General features: G+C 53.2%; 1 protein-coding gene across 1 annotated transcript; it reads left to right on the forward strand.

The window, feature by feature from the left end:
* The first annotated feature begins 7,110 nt into the window (after positions 1-7,110).
* On the forward strand, positions 7,111-12,100 carry UBE2S (ubiquitin conjugating enzyme E2 S). The gene is made up of 4 exons (XM_007468007.1): positions 7,111-7,476; positions 8,089-8,236; positions 9,559-9,749; positions 11,629-12,100. The coding sequence occupies exons 1-4, from the start codon at positions 7,474-7,476 to the stop codon at positions 11,956-11,958; spliced, it is 672 nt and encodes a 223-aa protein (XP_007468069.1). The 5' UTR covers positions 7,111-7,473; the 3' UTR covers positions 11,959-12,100.
* Positions 12,101-17,827: the final 5,727 nt, after the last annotated feature.

Consider the following 17,827-nt stretch of genomic DNA (forward strand, 5'->3'; position numbering starts at 1 on the left):
TCCAAGAACTCATGTACAGCTTTTGTCAATTCACTAATTGCTAACATTTCATCACACTGCTTTATGGTTTTCCTCCCATATATGTTTTTTTCAGAGACACTTGAGAGTAAGTTGCCCCCTAAGGGACATTTCTGAAGGACAAGGACATTCTCTTACACAGCCACAGTATAGTTATCAAAATCAAGGATTTAACCACTGATGAAGTCCATGTTCAAGTTTCACCAACTGTCCCAGTATTGTCCTTTGGAGCAATTCTCTTTTCAGTCCCTGGTACTCAGGGATTAGGTGTCGAATCTGGTTATTGTGTCTCTCGAGGCTCCTTGGACTTGAACAGTTCTTCAGTCTCTTTCATGACACACGTTTCTGGAGTCCAGGCAGCAGCATAATTTTTATTCCAGTCCCTACCACCAGACATTTAGGGTTTTCCCATTTCTCAATACTATGAACAATACTTTCAGGAATATCTTTTTGCACACCATGGGGAGCATTCACTTACTTTTCCCTGCGATGACCTCCCAGGAGGGTGAACTTCTGGGAAGGAGGGAGGTGCGTTTTTAAGACTTTTGCTACACAACGCCAAGATGCAGTTCCGAGAGCCTTGCCAAGTCCATGTATGTGAGAACGTCCATTTGCTCCCATCCTCGCCGGCATCAGGCATTATTCTGTTTAATCTTGATGTGCATCAGAGGTGTCTGTTTTACGGCCGTTATAGGAAGCCCCTAGTTACTATTGGTTTTTATTTTTTTTTTGCGGTACACGGGCCTCTCACTGTCGTGGCCTCTCCCGTTGCGGAGCACAGGCTCCGGACGCGCAGGCTCAGCGGCCATGGCTCACGGGCCCAGCCGCTCCGCGGCATGTGGGACCCTCCTGGACCGGGGCACGAACCCGTGTGCCCTGCATCGGCAGGCGGACTCTCAACCACTGCGCCACCAGGGAAACCCCTAAAGTTTGTTTTTAAAGTCCCTGCTCTGCGGTCTAGGGTTTTTGGAGCGGGATAAGAGCAACGCGTTTCATTGCTGCTGTCTGTCACTAGAGGGAGCACCTGATCCACTACAGGCATATTTAGCAATTAATGCGGCCCCTCCCACTGGGGGAGAGCTCTAACCTCTGTTCAGGGGCACAAAGGAAAGTGGTTCTTGCTAATTACCTACCACTGCTTTACAGTCAACTTGCTTAAAAATATTAAGGCCACTAAGGGGCAGAGAACACAGCAACCACAGACTGTGAACTCAGAAATAAAGACGGAGGCATTTACTCATGAAAAGATGCTCAGCCTCACTGGGAAGAAAGGAAATGCCAATGAAAGACGAGGCACCTTTGCCCATGACTGGCACATATTTTGAAGACTGCTAATACTCGGGCTCATTTCTGCATCAAACATTGACATTGGCTGCTTCCTCTGCCTGGAACAGTTTTTCTCCTCTGGATAAGCACAAACCTTGCTCCCTCGCTTCCTTTAAATATTTGTTTCCTTCTCGATGAAGATCTACCCTGACTCCCCGCATCTAAAATTCTCCCCCGCTCCCCCCAGTGTTCCCAAACCTCCTTACCTTAACTGCTCTAATTTTTATAGTAATATCTCTTTATACTACCAGCTTTTCTTACCCACTAGCCCAGGACTTTCCCAGTGCTGGCACTCACTGAAAGTCCAGCATCTTGGGCAACCCCGTACAGTTGGCCACCCTAGGTTTAGTGCTTACTGTTTATCTGTCTCCCCACCAGAATGGAAGCCCCAGGAAGGTGGTGTCTTGCTTCCTGTCTTGGTCACTGATGTATCCCAAGCACACAGAAACACGGCCTGGCAAATAGTTGGTTCTAAATTAATTCTTGAATTAATGGATCAGAGCCTAATGGTGAGGATCTAAATAAGTAGAACCCTGCCAAGGGCTACTTGGCAGAACTGCAAACACTCATGCTCTTTTGATCCTGAGATTCCACTTCTAGGAATTTCTCCTTCAGGAAAGCTCACACCTTTGCCCGAAGATAAACGTTCGAGGATGCTCACTGCAGCTTCTAGCCACAGACTGGACCAGCATAAACACCTGTTAGTTGGAGAATACTAGAAACTCCCGTGTTCTTATCAAGGACCACTGTGCATGCTGCGGAGGGAGGATGTGTGGGAATGTAAACGTCCAAGTAGTGTGGGGAAGAAGATACCCAGATATTAACAGCGGGTACCTGAGGGGGTGAGACTGCGAATGTGGGAGTGGAAGGAGAGCTAGAGCTGCACCTCCTACTTTTACTTATTGCACTGCAGTAACTGTGTGAATTTCCCTCCAAGCACGTATTTCTTTAGTGATTTAATACAGATGAACAGAAGAAATGAAGATTAATTTCTGAAGCTAGAATTCAAGCCGAAGGGACAATTTGGGTTTCACTGAGCAAAAGTAAGTTTCCAGGTCTCCAATATTTAGGAAAGTAAGGACAATGCTCCCCTAGCCCATCCCCTGCAGATTCCAGTCTCTCAAACTAACACAAAAGGCCCATCACTAGGCCATCTCCTGAGTCATTCTCAGATCCGCCCACTTCTCGGCCATAGCCACCACACTAGCCCAACCCATGACCAGCTCCCTGCTGGAGTTCCTGCTTCTACTCTGGGTCCTCCAATCTAGTCTCTACGCAGCAGTACTGAGCCAGAATCTCAACATCAGTACCAAATCCACTCACACGTCCCGGTGAGAATTCCTCATTGGCTCCTTAGGGCTCTACCAAGCCTAGCCCCTCCATACCTACCTCTACCGGCTCAGAACATTCTTCCTTCAGACCTCTCTCTCCCTCTCTCTCTACCCCTCTGGGCTTCTTTCAGTTCCTCCCATCTCAGTATTCTTTAAAAATTCTTTTTAGAAAAATAACATCTTTACTGACATATAACTCACATGCCATACATAAAACTCACCAATTTAAAGTGTTCTGGTATATTCATAGAGCTGTGCATCAATACCATCACAATTTTAGAATATTTTCATTGCCCCAAGAAGAAAATCTACCCATTGGCTGTCAACTCTCCATCCCCCAGTCCTAGGCAATCACTAGTCCACTTTCTGTCTGCAAGCGTTGGACTGTTCCTGACATTTCGCATACATGGAACCGTACACACTGCAGTCCTCTGCGGCTGGCTTCTTCCCCTCAGCGCCGCGCTGTGGAGGGTAACCCATTCTGCAGCAGATGACAGTGCCTCACTCTTTTCTGTGGTCGCATAACATTTCATTGTACGTAAATACCAGTTAGTTTATCCATTCACCAGTTGCTGAACATGTGGGTTGTTCCCACTTTTGGCTATTATAAATAATGCTGCTATGAATACCTGCGTTTGACTTTTCACGTGGACATGTTTCCATTTCTCTGGTATATACCTAGCAGTGGAATTGCTGGGTCACATGGTAACTTTAGATTTAATCATCTGAGGAACTGCCAGACTGTTTTCCAAATCAGCTGCACCATTTTTCATTCCCACCAGCTGTGTGAGGGTTCCTATTTTCCACATCCTCCCCAACACTTATTATCTCACTTTTTGATTATAGCCACCCTGGTGGTGTAACGTGGTAGCTCACTGTGGTTTTGATGTCCATTTCCCTGATGGCTGCTGATGATGAGCATTTTGTCATGTGCTTATTGGCCATTTATATATCTTCTTTGACGACCAGCACCATCTCTTCTCAGGGTTTTTGCAACAGCCTCCTCCCCGGCCTCCCTGCTTCCGCTCTCATCCCCTTTCATTCTCTTCTCCATCCAGCAGTCAGAGTGAGACCCCAGCATTCCGCTGCTCAAAACCCTGCCATGACTCCCTGTTCCCCCAGAGACAAAACCACAGTCCTAGCCATGGCCTTCAAGGCCCTGAATGATACCGGCTCCCCAACTGCATCCACACATACATCTCTCTAACCTCAGCTCCCCACACCCTCCCCCTTGCCCACTCTGTTCCAACCAAACTAGCCTCCTTGCAGTTCCTTGCACATGCTAGGCCTTTGTTCCAGCTGTTCCCACTGGCTGGAATGCTCTTCCCTGATAAGCACATAGCTCACTTCCACCCTTCCTTCAAACTTGTGTTCACATGATACCTGCTTGGTAAGGCCTCCCTGGCCACCTGGCTTAAAATTCACAACCTGGCACACCCTGAGCCCCTCCCTTGCTCTACTTTTCTCTTTTTCCACAGCACTTGCTCCCTTCTAACATACCATGTATTTTATTTATTTATTACATTTCACTTCTGTGTCTGTCTTCTCTCACCACAGTAAGCCCCACAAGGGCAAAGATCTTTGTCTGCCTACGTATCCCAATCACCCAGAACAGTGTCTGGCACACAGTAGGTGCTCAATAAATACTTGTTGAACAAACACCTTGATCTGTCAGGCACTCTGCTAGAGTCTAAGAACAGGGTCCCTGTGCTCCTGGGGCTGTACTCATCGGGGGACAGAGGCAAACACGTAAGCAAACAAATAATAATAAATTCTTATGGACCAGGAAGATCAAAGAGTGTGAAGTAAACAGAGCATGGGAGTGGAGGTGAGGAAGCTGCTCTGAGAGGTGACATTTTTTTTTTTTCCAGCCGCGCTGCACAGGTTGTGGGATCTTAGCTCCCCGACCAGGGACTGAACTCAGTTACTTGGCAGTGAGAGCGAGGAGTCCTAACCACTGGACTGCCAGGGAAGGCCCATGAGAGGTGACATTTTAAGGTGAGCCTAGGCCATGAGGAGGACAGAGGAGGAGGAAAGCTCTCCTGGCACAGGGGACTCCCGTGTAAACTTCAGGTCAGGCAGAGTTTGGCTTATAGCAGGGAGACAGACAGAAAGAGGCCAAAGGGGCCTCAGGGAGAGTGTACTTACGGATCTCATGGGAGTATGGGATTTATTCGAAACGCAGTGTGTTGGGGGCTCTTGAAAAGTTCTTTGCAGGGGTGGGGCCTGTTGGGATTTCAGGGGTCAGTAAAAAGCAGCCTCCCTGAGGGCCAACCCCTGCCACTGCCTGTTTCTGTAAACAAAGGCTGATGGGAACACAGCCAGCCCCTACATCTGCACATGGGCTTGGCTACTCCGGGGCTATGGCAGCAGAACTGAGTACGCTGGGACAGAGACTGATGGCCGGCAAAATCAAAAACCTTTACTGAGGTTTGCTGACCCCAATTTTAAGATGCAGGCGATTCCTTCCTTCTCCCTCAGGTCCTGTCGACGTCACCGATCTCCATCACGTCTCCCATCCCCACTGCCACCATCCTGCTCGCCTCCCTCCCTGTTACCACCCACGGCCCTGCCAAAGCCTCCAATGGCTCCCTAGGGCTTGAAGACAACACACCGCCCACCCGGCAGAGGCGAGAGACTTAACCGCTGCCCCCTCCTTACCTCTCGGACTTAAGCACCTCCCTCCGACCTACCCTCACTGGCTTCCTGGGGGTGCCCCAAACACACCAAGCGCGATCCCCTCGCCTCGCCTTTGCACGGTCTGTTCCCCTTTCTGGAATGCTTTTCCCCTAGACCTTCCCGTATGGAGCCCAAGTGACCCTTCCTCAGGTCAAAGAGCAGCCCCCACCCCTCCGTTTCTATGCCCTTGGCCCTTACTGTTCCTCTACGTCTTTATCACTCGCTGACATGATAGGATATACTTACTTGTTTACTGTCTGGCTTCCCCACGAAGATGTCAGCACCCTGAGTGCGCAGGGATTTTGTCCCTTTTATGCTCAGCCATATCCCCAGAGTATCCTGCCTGCCACATGATAGGTGCTCAAAAATAAAAGCGTACTGAACGACTGAGGGTGTCCAGAGGGGAATCATAATATGCACCCGACAGGGCTGTTGCAAGGATTCAATGAGATGAAGCATGCAAAGAAACTAGAACAGTGCCCTGCCCTGCCCAGCGGGCACCGGATCGATCACCACCACTCTCGTGACCATCATCAGTTACGTCTGTTGAGTGGACTTCTGAGATACAGCTCAGTCTGACCACCACCTCCGCCATGTCCCAAGTTGGGGGAGAGTGGGGGCCCTGGGCAAGTCACTTGACTCCTCTCTTCCTTCAGGGTTCTTGGGTGTTAACTGGGCCGGACTCCTCTGCACCTGGCGGGATAAGACCCAAGGCGAGGCGCGTGGGATGCCCGCGTGCGGCCTATCTGCCACAAACTAGTCATGGCTACGGCGGTGGGCGTCTCTGCACGTTCCTGGCCCCTGTTCCAGAGGCTGGGGTCCCCAGAGGAGTCTTTTCGGGACCCTCTCTTACAGGGCAGAGAAGGCCTGACGGGGGCGCCGCGGCCGCACCGCACAGGAACCGAGGAGGCGGGTCAGCTCCCGGGCCTCCCGCTCTCAGGGCGCCGACACTGGGCCGCCCGGGGCGCTCTGCGCCGGTTCCCCAGACAGGGAAAGGGAGTCCCGGCGAGGCCTGGCTGGCGGGAGGCCGCGGTCAGTCACAGGCAGGGCCAGGCCCTCAACAAGGCCTGGGGGCTCTTCCTTCTTTCTCGGGCACAGTCCTCACAGGAGGAGACTGAGGCCTGGCTGGGGCCAGAGGTCACACACTGGACGGCCAGGCGTCTAAGCCTTCAGCGCCGGGCTTGACACACCACGCAGGTCACAGGTCACTCTCAGCACAAAATGGCGCCTCGGAGAAAAACGTACAACAATTCCCAGCGCCCACCCCCACTCCCGGCTGAGGAAGGGGCGCGGGCATCCGCGCACACTCATTTGCATACACAAAAACCAACGAACTTCATTCGCTGCGAGCGCCTGGGTCCGCGCTAGGCAAGGCTCCCATTGGTCGCTCTCCATTTCTCTCGCCCCACCCCCACCCCGTACTGCCTTCTCCGTCAAGGATTGGCCCGCGCGCGTCTCGTGACGCCACTCCACGACTGCGCGTCCCTATTGGCCGGCGCGCCTTCTATCGTCCTTTTAAACCGCCAGAGTCCCACCTCCCTTCGCCCTGCCCAGGCTCCACGGCCGACCGTTAGTCGCGAGAGTGATCTCCTGGGCGTCGGGGCGCGCGCGTGCGCCAGCGTCTCATTCAAACGGGCCAATCAGCGGTCGCGTCGCCCTTCACGTCCTCTCCCACTCTACTTCCCCTTCTCCGCCACTCCATCCTCCCGGATCCCCTCCCCGACCACCGCGTACCCCCATTGGCCGGCCAGCCGAGCGCCCCCTCCCCAACTTTGGCCTGCAGCTTGCTGGAAGGGAGCGAGCTCGTCGAACGCCGAGAGCCGTGCGCGCTGACGTCACGGGTCGAGGCACGGCGAGAGGGGCTCGCGAGGGGGCGCGGCCTGTGGACGGCTATAAAAGGGCGGCGGTGCGCGCGCGGCAGGCTTAGTGCGGCCGGGTACCGGGGGTGGGCGGAGCTGCGGCGCTGTTCGCGGCGGGTGTCGGAGGCAGCGGGGAGCAGAGCGGGGCCGCCGGGGCCTCGCTAGGGCCGCAGCGGCAGCAGTTGGGCCCCCCGCCCCGGCCGGCGGCCGGAGAGCGCAGGAAGGGGGCCGGGGGGACCCGCCCCCGGCCGGCAGCAGTCATGGTGAGCTAGGCGTCCAGGCCCGGGAGGGGTGGTTGGGCCCCCCCAACGCCTAGAGGAGGAGGCGGGGTCTCAGGAGCCTCTCGCGGGCGGCTTGGGGGATTGGAGGGCCCACCTGGGTATCCCGGGCCTGAGATGGGCCCAGGGGCCTTCCTGTAGGCGGGGCGGGGCGGGAGGGGAGGGCCCGGCCGAGCTCCGGGCTTTTGGGCCCGCCCGTGGGTGTTTCGGGAACAACGACGCTCCGCCGCCGTCTCCAGGCCCGAGTTGGGGTTTCCAGGGTGGTATTAACCAAGGTTAGGTGGGGAAGGGGGACCGGCATAGGCCTCGGGCCTGCCCGGAATCATTCGGGGACCTTGCGGAGCTACGAGTGGGCTTTGGGGTCTTCTGGGGAAGGTAGAGTCATCCGCAAGCCCTCGGCAATCCGCCCTATTTCTAGTGGGAGATCAGCTTGGGGCGGTCGCCTGAAGCATCCTGGGCTGGGGGTTCTGGGAGCTCGGGGTGATTGACAGCCTGGGACTGCAGGAGTAAGACTAGGGTGCCACTGCATCCTAGATCCTGCAGGAGGCACCAGGCCCTGGCTCTGCCCGTGGCTCACCCCCTTGTCTCCATACCTAGAACTCCAACGTGGAGAACCTGCCCCCCCATATCATCCGCCTGGTGTACAAGGAGGTGACGACACTGACAGCTGACCCACCTGATGGTATCAAGGTCTTTCCCAATGAGGAGGACCTCACTGACCTGCAGGTCACCATCGAGGGCCCTGGTGAGTGTGGGAACGATAGGGAGGGGTGCACTTCCTAGATCTTCGTCAATCTTAGAGCAAGGATAGGAGGCTCCCACTGTAAGGTGGACTGCCAGACCCTGAGGACGCAAGGGTAGACATGACAGGCACACTTGTTACACATGGTGCTCACAGTATGCAGGGCAGGACACTAGAAATGACAAGTAATTGTGTATACTTTCCCCATAAGTGTTGTGAGAAAAATTCTGGGGGCCAGGAGAGTATATAATGGGGCCTTACCTGGGTTTGGGTGTTTCCTCCATCCTGAGGTATCGGTAGGAATTAAATGGGATTTTGGGAAGAGGATGCCAGGTGGGGAGAAGTGTCAGCAAAGGCCTGGAGGGGAGGCTGGATCATCTCAAACTCCTTCCTGCCGCCAGTGTTAGGTTCTCTGGGGACCAAGCAGAGAACAAGCCAAATGCAGGCTTTCAGGGAGATAACAGTAATAACCAAATAACTACAGGGGACCGTTTGATCTTGCAGAATGGCTTAGCAGGTCGCTTCACGTGCACTACATTTAAGTTATTAGTTGAATTTTTATAAGTGAATAGTGTGATGAAGGACCTAGTCTGGAGTTGAACTTGTGGGGAGGGGGTCAGGGAAGACTTCCTGAGGAACAGAAGAAAAAAGACTTGTGAAGCTTATAGGGAACAGATCTTTTAGGGCTTGTAGGCCTCTTTTCAAAGGAGTTTGGAAAGGAAGCCTTTGGAGGGTTTAAAGCCGGGCCAGTGGGTTGCTTCAGACTTCACTTTGACTTCAGTGAGGGTGGGGATAGAATCTGGAGGCCGGTCAGGAAGCCGCTGACCATGGGCATCTATCAGGTGAGAGAAGTGGTTCCGCTGGACTTGGAGGTGAGCTCAGGTTCAGGAGTGGACCTGGAGGTCAGCTGCCCAGGCTATGATGGGCTGGACGTGGGGCCTGGGGCATGAGGAAGAGCCATGGGTCTGGAACAGCTCCCGGTGTTTGCTGCTGCAGGGAAGACCACGGAGTGGACAGAACTGTCCTGACATTTGCCTGAGAGGCTTCCAAGTAGATGTTTTCCCGAGGAGCTGAGTGGGCACGTGCGTCGGTGCCTCTTGGGAAGGGGGTGCTGTGCCTTCACTCGGGAGGGAGGAGGGATCGTGGCTGGGCCACCAGTCGGGGTTTACTCTGAGCTGGGGGTGGTGCCTGTGGCCCCCTGGGAACCTGGGCCTGTCTTCCTCTTGAGAACCCCCCGGTCTGGTGGAGGAGGCGGTGGAGACTGGGTTTTGGGGGTGCCTGGAAGGCCTGCGCCTCCTGACACTGTCCCCCTCCCTGCATTCCAGAGGGGACCCCATACGCCGGAGGCCTCTTCCGCATGAAGCTCCTGCTGGGGAAGGATTTTCCTGCCTCCCCGCCCAAGGGCTACTTCCTGACCAAGATCTTCCACCCAAATGTGGGCGCCAACGGTGAGATCTGTGTCAACGTGCTCAAGAGGGACTGGACAGCTGAGCTGGGCATCCGGCACGTGCTGCTGGTGAGTTCTGCCTGGGCCTGGGCCTCCCTCCTGGACGCATCCCAGTGATGTCCAAGCCATGGAGCCTTGTTTTTCTTCTAAAGTCAACGCTGACGTGGCTGGGGCTTCTACATAAGAATCCAGATTTCCAGCTTTTCTGGAAGGGTTGGCAGTGCCCAGCTACCTTTGCTGTGGAACAAGTGATGGTTTGTGTAGCAGGACGGTGTTCTGACAGGTACAAGTCAAGCGTCTGGTTAGGGCGAAGATAGACTTTCCAGTATCCTACAGCGTACAGTTTATTGGTGTTTCAGTAGTCACAGCTTGTACAACCATCACCATTGTCATTCCGTTGTTCCTCAGCCAGGGGTGGTTTTGTTCCATTGGGGACATTTTTAATTGTCACAGCTGGGGGTGCTACCAGCACCTAGTGGGTGGAGACAGGGAAGCTGCTGCACATCGTGAGGCAGGGACCACCCCGCGGAGAACCATCCAGGCCCACCTCAGCCAAGCTGAGGTGGAGACAGCCAGACTACTCTGGTAGTCTCCAGAGTAGACTCCAGGGTCCCCATAGGCCACTTAAAGCATGTAGGTCATCTGCTGCCTCTCCACCCCTCTCACAAGGTGAAATTTAAAAAAAACAAACACTGAATTTCTAATGAGCCCCTGGGGCAGTTGGTAGGGAGGATGGGGAATTGGGCTTTCCTGCAGGGCACGGGGGAGGATTGAGCACCAAAACAGACCCCAAACCTTTCCCTCCTCTCCCTGGAGTGTCAGTGGTGGCTGCCAGCAACACCAGAGATGAGCTCACAGAATAACTCCCAAGTGTCCCCAACGATCCCTAGGGCCTGCAGTGCGGGGCCCAGGCCAGGCTCAGCCATGGGAGGGCAACTGTGGGAAAGGCGGGCGGTCAGGCCTCTGGTTGTGGGGTGCAGTTGTCAGAATTAGGGTGTGATGCTGGTCCCTCATGATTATCAGTGATGTGTGTTGGGCCAGGTGCTTTGGGGAGTACTTGTTACTGCCCCCATTTACACGTGAGAGCATTTCACCTGCTCAGGGCCAGACAAGTTCTGGGTTCCTGGGGTGCTCTGTGTTCCCTTTTAGAATGAAAGTGGAAGTAAAACAAACACGGCTTAGGGGCCACAGCTGTCTGTGTAGACTCCTCTTAGAACGGTCCATTGGGGGCTGGCTGGTCACACCTTTCAACCTCGATTTACTCTGCAATTAAAATGGGCGGATTAAGGAATATTGAAGACTCACTTCCTTCCTGGACCACTCTCGACTGTCCTCGGGCATCAGTCTCTGTTCATGCCCTGGTGCCTTTCTCTTGGGTATTAACAGCTTGCGCAGCCAGGATCTGTGCCTCTGCCCTTGAGATTCCTGTTGAAGCCAGCGATAGCTCTAGCTTCACGCATCTTCCTATAGTGTAATGTGGAGCTAGTTGTCTACCTGCTCGTTCCTAAGTTGGCCCCTCACTTCCTTTTTTTGGCTGCGTTGCGTCTTCGTTGCTGCGCACGGGCTTTTGTCTAGTTGCAGCCAGCAGGGGCTACGCTTCGTTGCGGTGCGCAGGCTTCTCATTGCAGTGGCCTCTCTTGTTGCGGAGCACGGGCTCTAGAGCGCAGGCTCAGTAGTTGTGGCGCACGGGCTTAGTTGCTCCGCGGCATGTGGGATCTTCCCGGACCAGGGCTCGAACCCGTGTCCCCTGCATTGGCAGGTGGATTCTTAATGACTGTGCCACCAGGGAAGTCCCCCGTCACTTCCTGAATGACCTGGGGCGAGTCACTGATCGGTGCCTGCACGCGTGTGCCATCTGGGGGAGCGGTGTTGGGAGCGGAGGCCACAAGGCCGGACGTGTGAGGCTTGCGGGGGCCGGCCCCCCCTGACCCTGGCGCTCTCCCCACAGACCATCAAGTGCCTGCTGATCCACCCTAACCCCGAGTCTGCCCTCAACGAGGAGGCGGGCCGCCTGCTCTTGGAGAACTACGAGGAGTACGCCGCCCGCGCACGCCTGCTCACAGAGATCCACGGGGGCGCAGGCGGGCCCAGCAGCGGCAGGGCCGAAGCCAGCCGGTCCCTGGCCAGCGGGGCTGTGGCCTCCACCGCTGACCCCACGGCCCCTGGGGGCCCAGGAGGGGTCGAGGGGCCCATGGCCAAGAAACACGCGGGTGAGCGTGATAAGAAGCTGGCAGCCAAGAAAAAGACGGACAAGAAGCGCGCGCTGCGGCGGCTGTAGTGGGCTTTCCTCCCTCTCCCACCCGCCACCCACCTGCCCCCAACTCTGTCTCTAAGTTATTTAAGTTATGGCTGGGGTGGGGGAGGGCACGGGGACACTCGGACCTGGATTTGTTTTTCTAAATAAAGTTGGAAAAGCAGCTGCTGTTGCCTCCACCACCCTGGCTTTGAGCAGTGGGCGCCCCAGCCCAAGTCTTCACGCAGGCTCAGCACCGGTCTCTCAGCTCAGCAGGCCTCCTGTTGGGGTCAGAGGCGCCCTCTGTCTGAGGGGTGCAGTGCCAGGCACAGGCCTGCTGCTGATCTCTCCTGCCCTCGTTCTTCTGAAATTGGCATAGTGGCCGGGCAGTGGGTGTGGGAGCCCCGTCTGTCTGCCGTGCGCTGGGGCACTTGATCCCGCTCTAGCCAACAGAACGTGTTCCGGTGGATTTCTGTATCACATATCACAAATCCCAGGCCTAAGGAGACACCTGTCTTACAATTTGTGTTGGTCGGAAGTTGGTGTGATGGGCTGGTCACTGCTCGGGTTTCAGAAGTGAAGTTGAGGATCCACTGGGCACGTTCCTTTCTCGGGTCCTCTTCAAACTCAAAGCTGGCAGGGTTCAGTTTCTTGGGGTCGTAGGGCCTGGGGCTATCCCCAGCTCCTAGAAGCTGCCAGGGTTCTCACGCCACAGCCCCCTTTTGTGGCTGACCCAGTCCTTTTGTGGGACCCAGTTGATTAGATGAAGCTGATGAGCCCCGGGTGATAACTTGACTGCAGGAGCATGTCCCAGCGTGGTCAGAGGTTCTGCCCTCACTCCAGGGGTGGGGGCGGGAGACCCGGCGGCACACGTCAGCTTCTTGCATGCACCCCTGCGGCACGGCCCTTCTCCCTGCCCTGTTCCTTCATCTGCAGGAGGGCAGACCTGCTGGTCATTGTACCTCCTGGACTGTTATGGAGGGTCAGGTAAGGGCCGCAGACCCGGACAAGTGTCGGGGTTCTCGGCTGGTGGGAGAGTAGGGAGTGGTCCGCCTTGGCAGAAACCAGCAAAGGCACAGATGGGGAGGCCAAAGATTTTGTTGCCCTCTGTCAGGCTCTGTGCCGGGCCTTAGGACACAGTGTCAAAAATGATCATAAAACACAAAGAGAAAGGAAAGCCTGGTATGCCAGTTTTCACGGTTGCTTCCTTTGTAATCAGCAAAGCCTGGAATATAACCCACATGTTCACCAGTGGATGAATGAGTAAAGGAATTGTGAATTCACACAGTGGAATACTAAGCTAAACACTGATACACAAAATAGCGTGCTGAGTGAAGCCATATACAGAAGAGTACAAAATACTTGATTCCATTTATATGAAATTCTAGAACAGGCAAAGTTAGTCACTAATGGCCAAAAGGCAGATCACTGGCTGGCTGAGATCAGGGAGGATAAAAGTGTACAGGGGTGTGGGAAGGCTTTGGGTGTGATGAGCACGTTCCAGATCCCGATTATGGTGGGGGTCACATGGGTGCATAATTATGTCAAAACTTATAAAGTATATAGTTAAAATAGGTGTATTTTACTTTGTGTAAAGTATAAGAGAAGTTGATTTAACTTTTTAAATCAAGGACTTCTGTTTATCTAAAGGAGAATAAAAGACAAGTCAGTGGGGTTGTATGCAAGACATACAATCGAAATGGACAAATGCAAACAAATGTATAAAGAGCTCCTACAAATCAGTAAGAAACAACACAAAAGTTGGCAAAAGCATCTGCACAAATGCTTCACAAAAGGGGAAATCCCAGCGACTACCAAGCACATGCAAAGATTCCCGTCATCACTAGTGATGGGGAAAGTGCAGTGTAAACCCAAGTTGAGACCACTATGCTCCCGTGAAACTTGCCACAGTGATAAGATCTGACAACGCCACGTGCAGAGCCACGGATACTCTCCTGGTCCACAGGGCGACCCTGGCAGGAGCGTGAAATGGTAAAAGTCACGTGGGGACGCAGTAGTATCTCATTACTCAGCCTTCTTGCACATGTACCATGGGCTGCAAAACCCATTTGTCCTAATTGCAAGCAGCATAAACATGCTTGTATAGTCAAGGAGCAATACTATACAACACAAAAGTAGTGGACCATCACTACTTCCAGCAGCGTGGAAAACATCATCAGCCTAACAAGCAAGTCACAGGAGACCCACAGTCTGAATGCCTTCGCACACAATTCCAAAACCGTCAACACCAAGCTGTGCTGCTAAACACACATACCTTGGTGGTAAAGCTGTAAAAGCAAGAAGATTGTTTCCCTAAAGCTCAGGATACTGGTTACCTCTAGCCAGTAGGGAGCCCAGGAGGGAAGTGTATAAATACGTTTTGTGTGCTTTTCTCTGTGTCCGCTATCTTTCAGAATTTTAACAACATGAAGCAGCTCACTGAGATATGGACCAATCTCCAAAATATGTGAGAAAGAGCAACATGCAAATGCTGTACAAGATACGCTACCATTTCTGTTCTTTTTTGTTTGTTTTAATTTTGTTTTAAATAGGATGTGGGACTTCCCTGGTGGCGCAAGTGGTTAAGAATCCGCCTGCCAATGCAGAGGACAAGTGTTCGAGCCCTGGTCTGGGCAGATCCCACATGCCGCGGAGCAACTAGGCCCGTGCACCACAACTACTGAGCCTGCGCTCTAGAGCCTGCAAGCCACAACTACTGAGCCCACACGCCACAACTACTGAAGCCCTCCCGCCTAGAGCCTGTGCTCCACAACAAGAGAAGCCACCAAAATGAGAAGCCGCAACGAAGCAGCCAAAAATAAATAAGTAAATAGGATGTGTATTTGCTTGCATATTCATCGAATGCCTCCAGAAGGTTACATTAGCACCTGCAAATACTGTCCCAAGAAAGGAGAGCTTGGAATACCATGTGCATGTTACCCATTCAAACAACAAAGACTTAAGAAAAGAAAAAGCAAGCAAAGACTTGACTGCCTTTTAGTTTTAAAGATAACAAGAGCTTCTTCAATGAAACAGCTCCCTCTCATTCCCATCTCCCCACACCCGATTCCCTTAATCAGGGACAACCGGTGTCAGCAGGTTCCTGTGTATTTGTCTGGGGAAATTCTATGCAAACGTAAGCAAATTTAAACGTATGTTCTTTTTACTTTATTTTTACTTTTTGGCCACACCATGCTGCTTGTGGGATCTTAGTTCCACGACCAGGAATTGAACCCGCTCCCTTGGCAATGAAAGCGTGGAGTCCTAACCGCTGGACCGGCAGGGAATTCCCATAAACCATAAACATATATTCTTTTATGTCCAGCGTTTCATCTGTGTATAACACAGCACGTCGCACCTGGGCTTTTTGACTTAGCACATCTTGGCCATCTGTCCTGCAGCACTCATAGCCCTTCCCTGCCCTCAGCTGTGCCCTAATGTATGTCACACTAAGCTGGAAAGAATGACCTTTGTGCATGGATCCCGTGGCACACAAGGAACAGAGTCAACCTTTTCAAGTGACATCCCTGTGCCATAGGACACATTCATTTGTAATTCTGTACAGACATGGCCAAACTGTTCCCCGTAAATTTGTACCAATTGACGCTGTCAGTGACGTAAGTGTGCCCATCCCCCCAACAATGGCCTTAATAAGTGCACTTTGATTTTTACCCAACTTTTGGGTGTTTCTCAACCTGAGAGGTGAACACTATCTTAGTCTATCTTTAAAAGACTTTTTTTACAACAGTTTTGGAGTTACACAGAAATCGTGAAGACAATAGTGTCCCCCCCCTCCCCCGCCCTTGGGTGCATCTCCTCTATAAATGCTACACTAAGTGAAGGTACTAAAACAAATGTGCTGGTTTTGATGTGAGAACCTGGCCCAGGGCCATGGGGGTAACATACAGTCAGGGTGAACTCAGCAGGCCTGGGGTGCTCAAGGCCCACAGGTGGATGATTGTGAACAGTTTTCAAGATGAAACACAAGGGACTTCCCTGGCGGTCCAGTGGTGAAGACTCTGCACTTCCACCGCAGGGGGCACGCGTTCAATATCTGGGCAGGGAACTAAGATCCCACATGCCAGGCGGCATCGTGGGATCCCAGAGCTGGGATCCTGGGCTCCTTGCATGTCTCCAAACCACGTGCTCATGTCATTTTCATAATTAAAGACTTTAAAGAATAGATTTTATTACAGCAAATGACTACAAGAGAAACAAAGAGATTTTTAAAATTCCTGGACTGGGAAGAAACAGCCTGGAGGGAATGCAGCAGAGGACACAGCGGTGTATTCACAGAACTCATGCAGACTGGGAGTCACAGTTACTAGCATGTGTGGATCTGTCCTCAAAGTGCTCGGAAAAACACGAGCATCGTTTTGTGTGCAAATAGTTATAGAAATGGGAAGACATTTGTGATTGTTTTGAGTCCATCTGCTCAAGATAATTTGTAATAAACTGTTCATTCATGCAAGTAAGATTTGTGGGCTTGTCCTGGCCGGCCATGTTACAAGCTTTCTGCACATTTAACCACAAGGACCTTAGGAAGTAAGGTCTATTCATATGCACGTGTCACAGGCACAGAGGTTGAGGAGTGATGGAGCCCTGATGTATCTGAGGTTTCCGTGAAGATGGAACTATAATCAAGGCCAGTCCCTCCCATGAACAGAACATGTCTCAGCCCTGAGTTTCCACTGCTCTGAGTGACCTTGTGCGGGGCAGCTGCCAAGGGTGCGCCCTACACTCTCTGCAGACATTCCCCGGATTAGCACTGGAGACAACAGCAGCAAACAAAACCAAGATCTCTGCATTGCGGAGCCCTGAGGAATCAGACACTTGAAACAACCTTATTGTTTCATCTGTAGGGAAACTGAGGCGCAGAGAGACTAGTGACTCACCCAAGCGTACGAACTGGCAGATGTGGAACTGGAGGGGGATGCTGTGGGTGGTGGGGGACGGGAAGGGTGCGGGCATCTCTCTGGGCACTTGCCTGTAACCTCACTGCCTCCTGGCCCCACTGTTCCTGCCGAGAAGCCAGCAGTTAGTGTTACTGCAGTTCCCTTGCACGTGAGTTGCTCTTCTCATGATGCTTTCCAGATTTTCCCTGTCTTTGGCATTCAGCGTTTTTACTATGATGTGTCCGGGTATTTATTTATTTATTTATTTTTAAATTTTTTTTGTGGTACGCGTGCCTCTCACTATTGTGGCCTCTCCCGTTGCGGAGCACAGGCTCCAGACGCGCAGGCTCAGCGGCCATGGCTCACGGGCCCAGCCGCTCTGCGGCATGTGGGATCTTCCCGGACCGGGTCATGAACCCGTGTCGCCTGCATTGGCAGGCGGACTCTCAACCACTGCGCCACCAGGGAAGCCCTATTTATGATTTTTTAAATCTTGTATTCTTTGCTTTTCCAATTTCCATGCCAACATACATCACTTGTGAGAAAACAAAGTTTGCATAGATGGCCCCCCATACAAACCACACCTGCGGCCAAGCTCTCTCCTTCCCCAGGAGGGAGATGGGAAGCTGAGGCCTGGAGTGCCTGCAGCACTGTGGCTCCAGCAGCAGAGCCTCAAGACCGAGACCTGCTCCCTCCCACCAGCCCTCTCCTGGTTCCCCTGGCCTGGCATCCCCAGCCCGGCCACCCCTGATGGCCTGGCCACCCACAGGGCTAGAGGTCCAGAGACTGAGTGAGGCTGTTATGAGGAGGAAACTGAGGCCACAGAGGGAGGTAGTTATCTTGGGGGTTCAGGTGACCAGACGGACTCCACGTGGGCTAAGGGCCTAGAGGAGCAGGGCTCTGGGGCAGACAAGGGGACGGACACCATCTGACGACCGGCTGCCACATGGGTGAGCAGCTCAGTGCTGTGTGTATCTGGTGTGCTGGGGTGCCGGGCTAAGTACTGGCTCACAGGACAC

This window comes from Lipotes vexillifer, unplaced genomic scaffold, assembly GCF_000442215.2.
Source record: "Lipotes vexillifer unplaced genomic scaffold, Lipotes_vexillifer_v1.1 scaffold1223, whole genome shotgun sequence".
Taxonomy (NCBI): domain Eukaryota; kingdom Metazoa; phylum Chordata; class Mammalia; order Artiodactyla; family Lipotidae; genus Lipotes; species Lipotes vexillifer.

Bases quoted from the DNA above. Each gene is read 5' to 3' on its own strand.
- UBE2S (XM_007468007.1), top strand. The intron at 8,237-9,558 runs GTGAGTGTGGGA...CCTGCATTCCAG, and splicing joins GGTCACCATCGAGGGCCCTG to AGGGGACCCCATACGCCGGA. The intron at 9,750-11,628 runs GTGAGTTCTGCC...CTCTCCCCACAG, and splicing joins GCATCCGGCACGTGCTGCTG to ACCATCAAGTGCCTGCTGAT.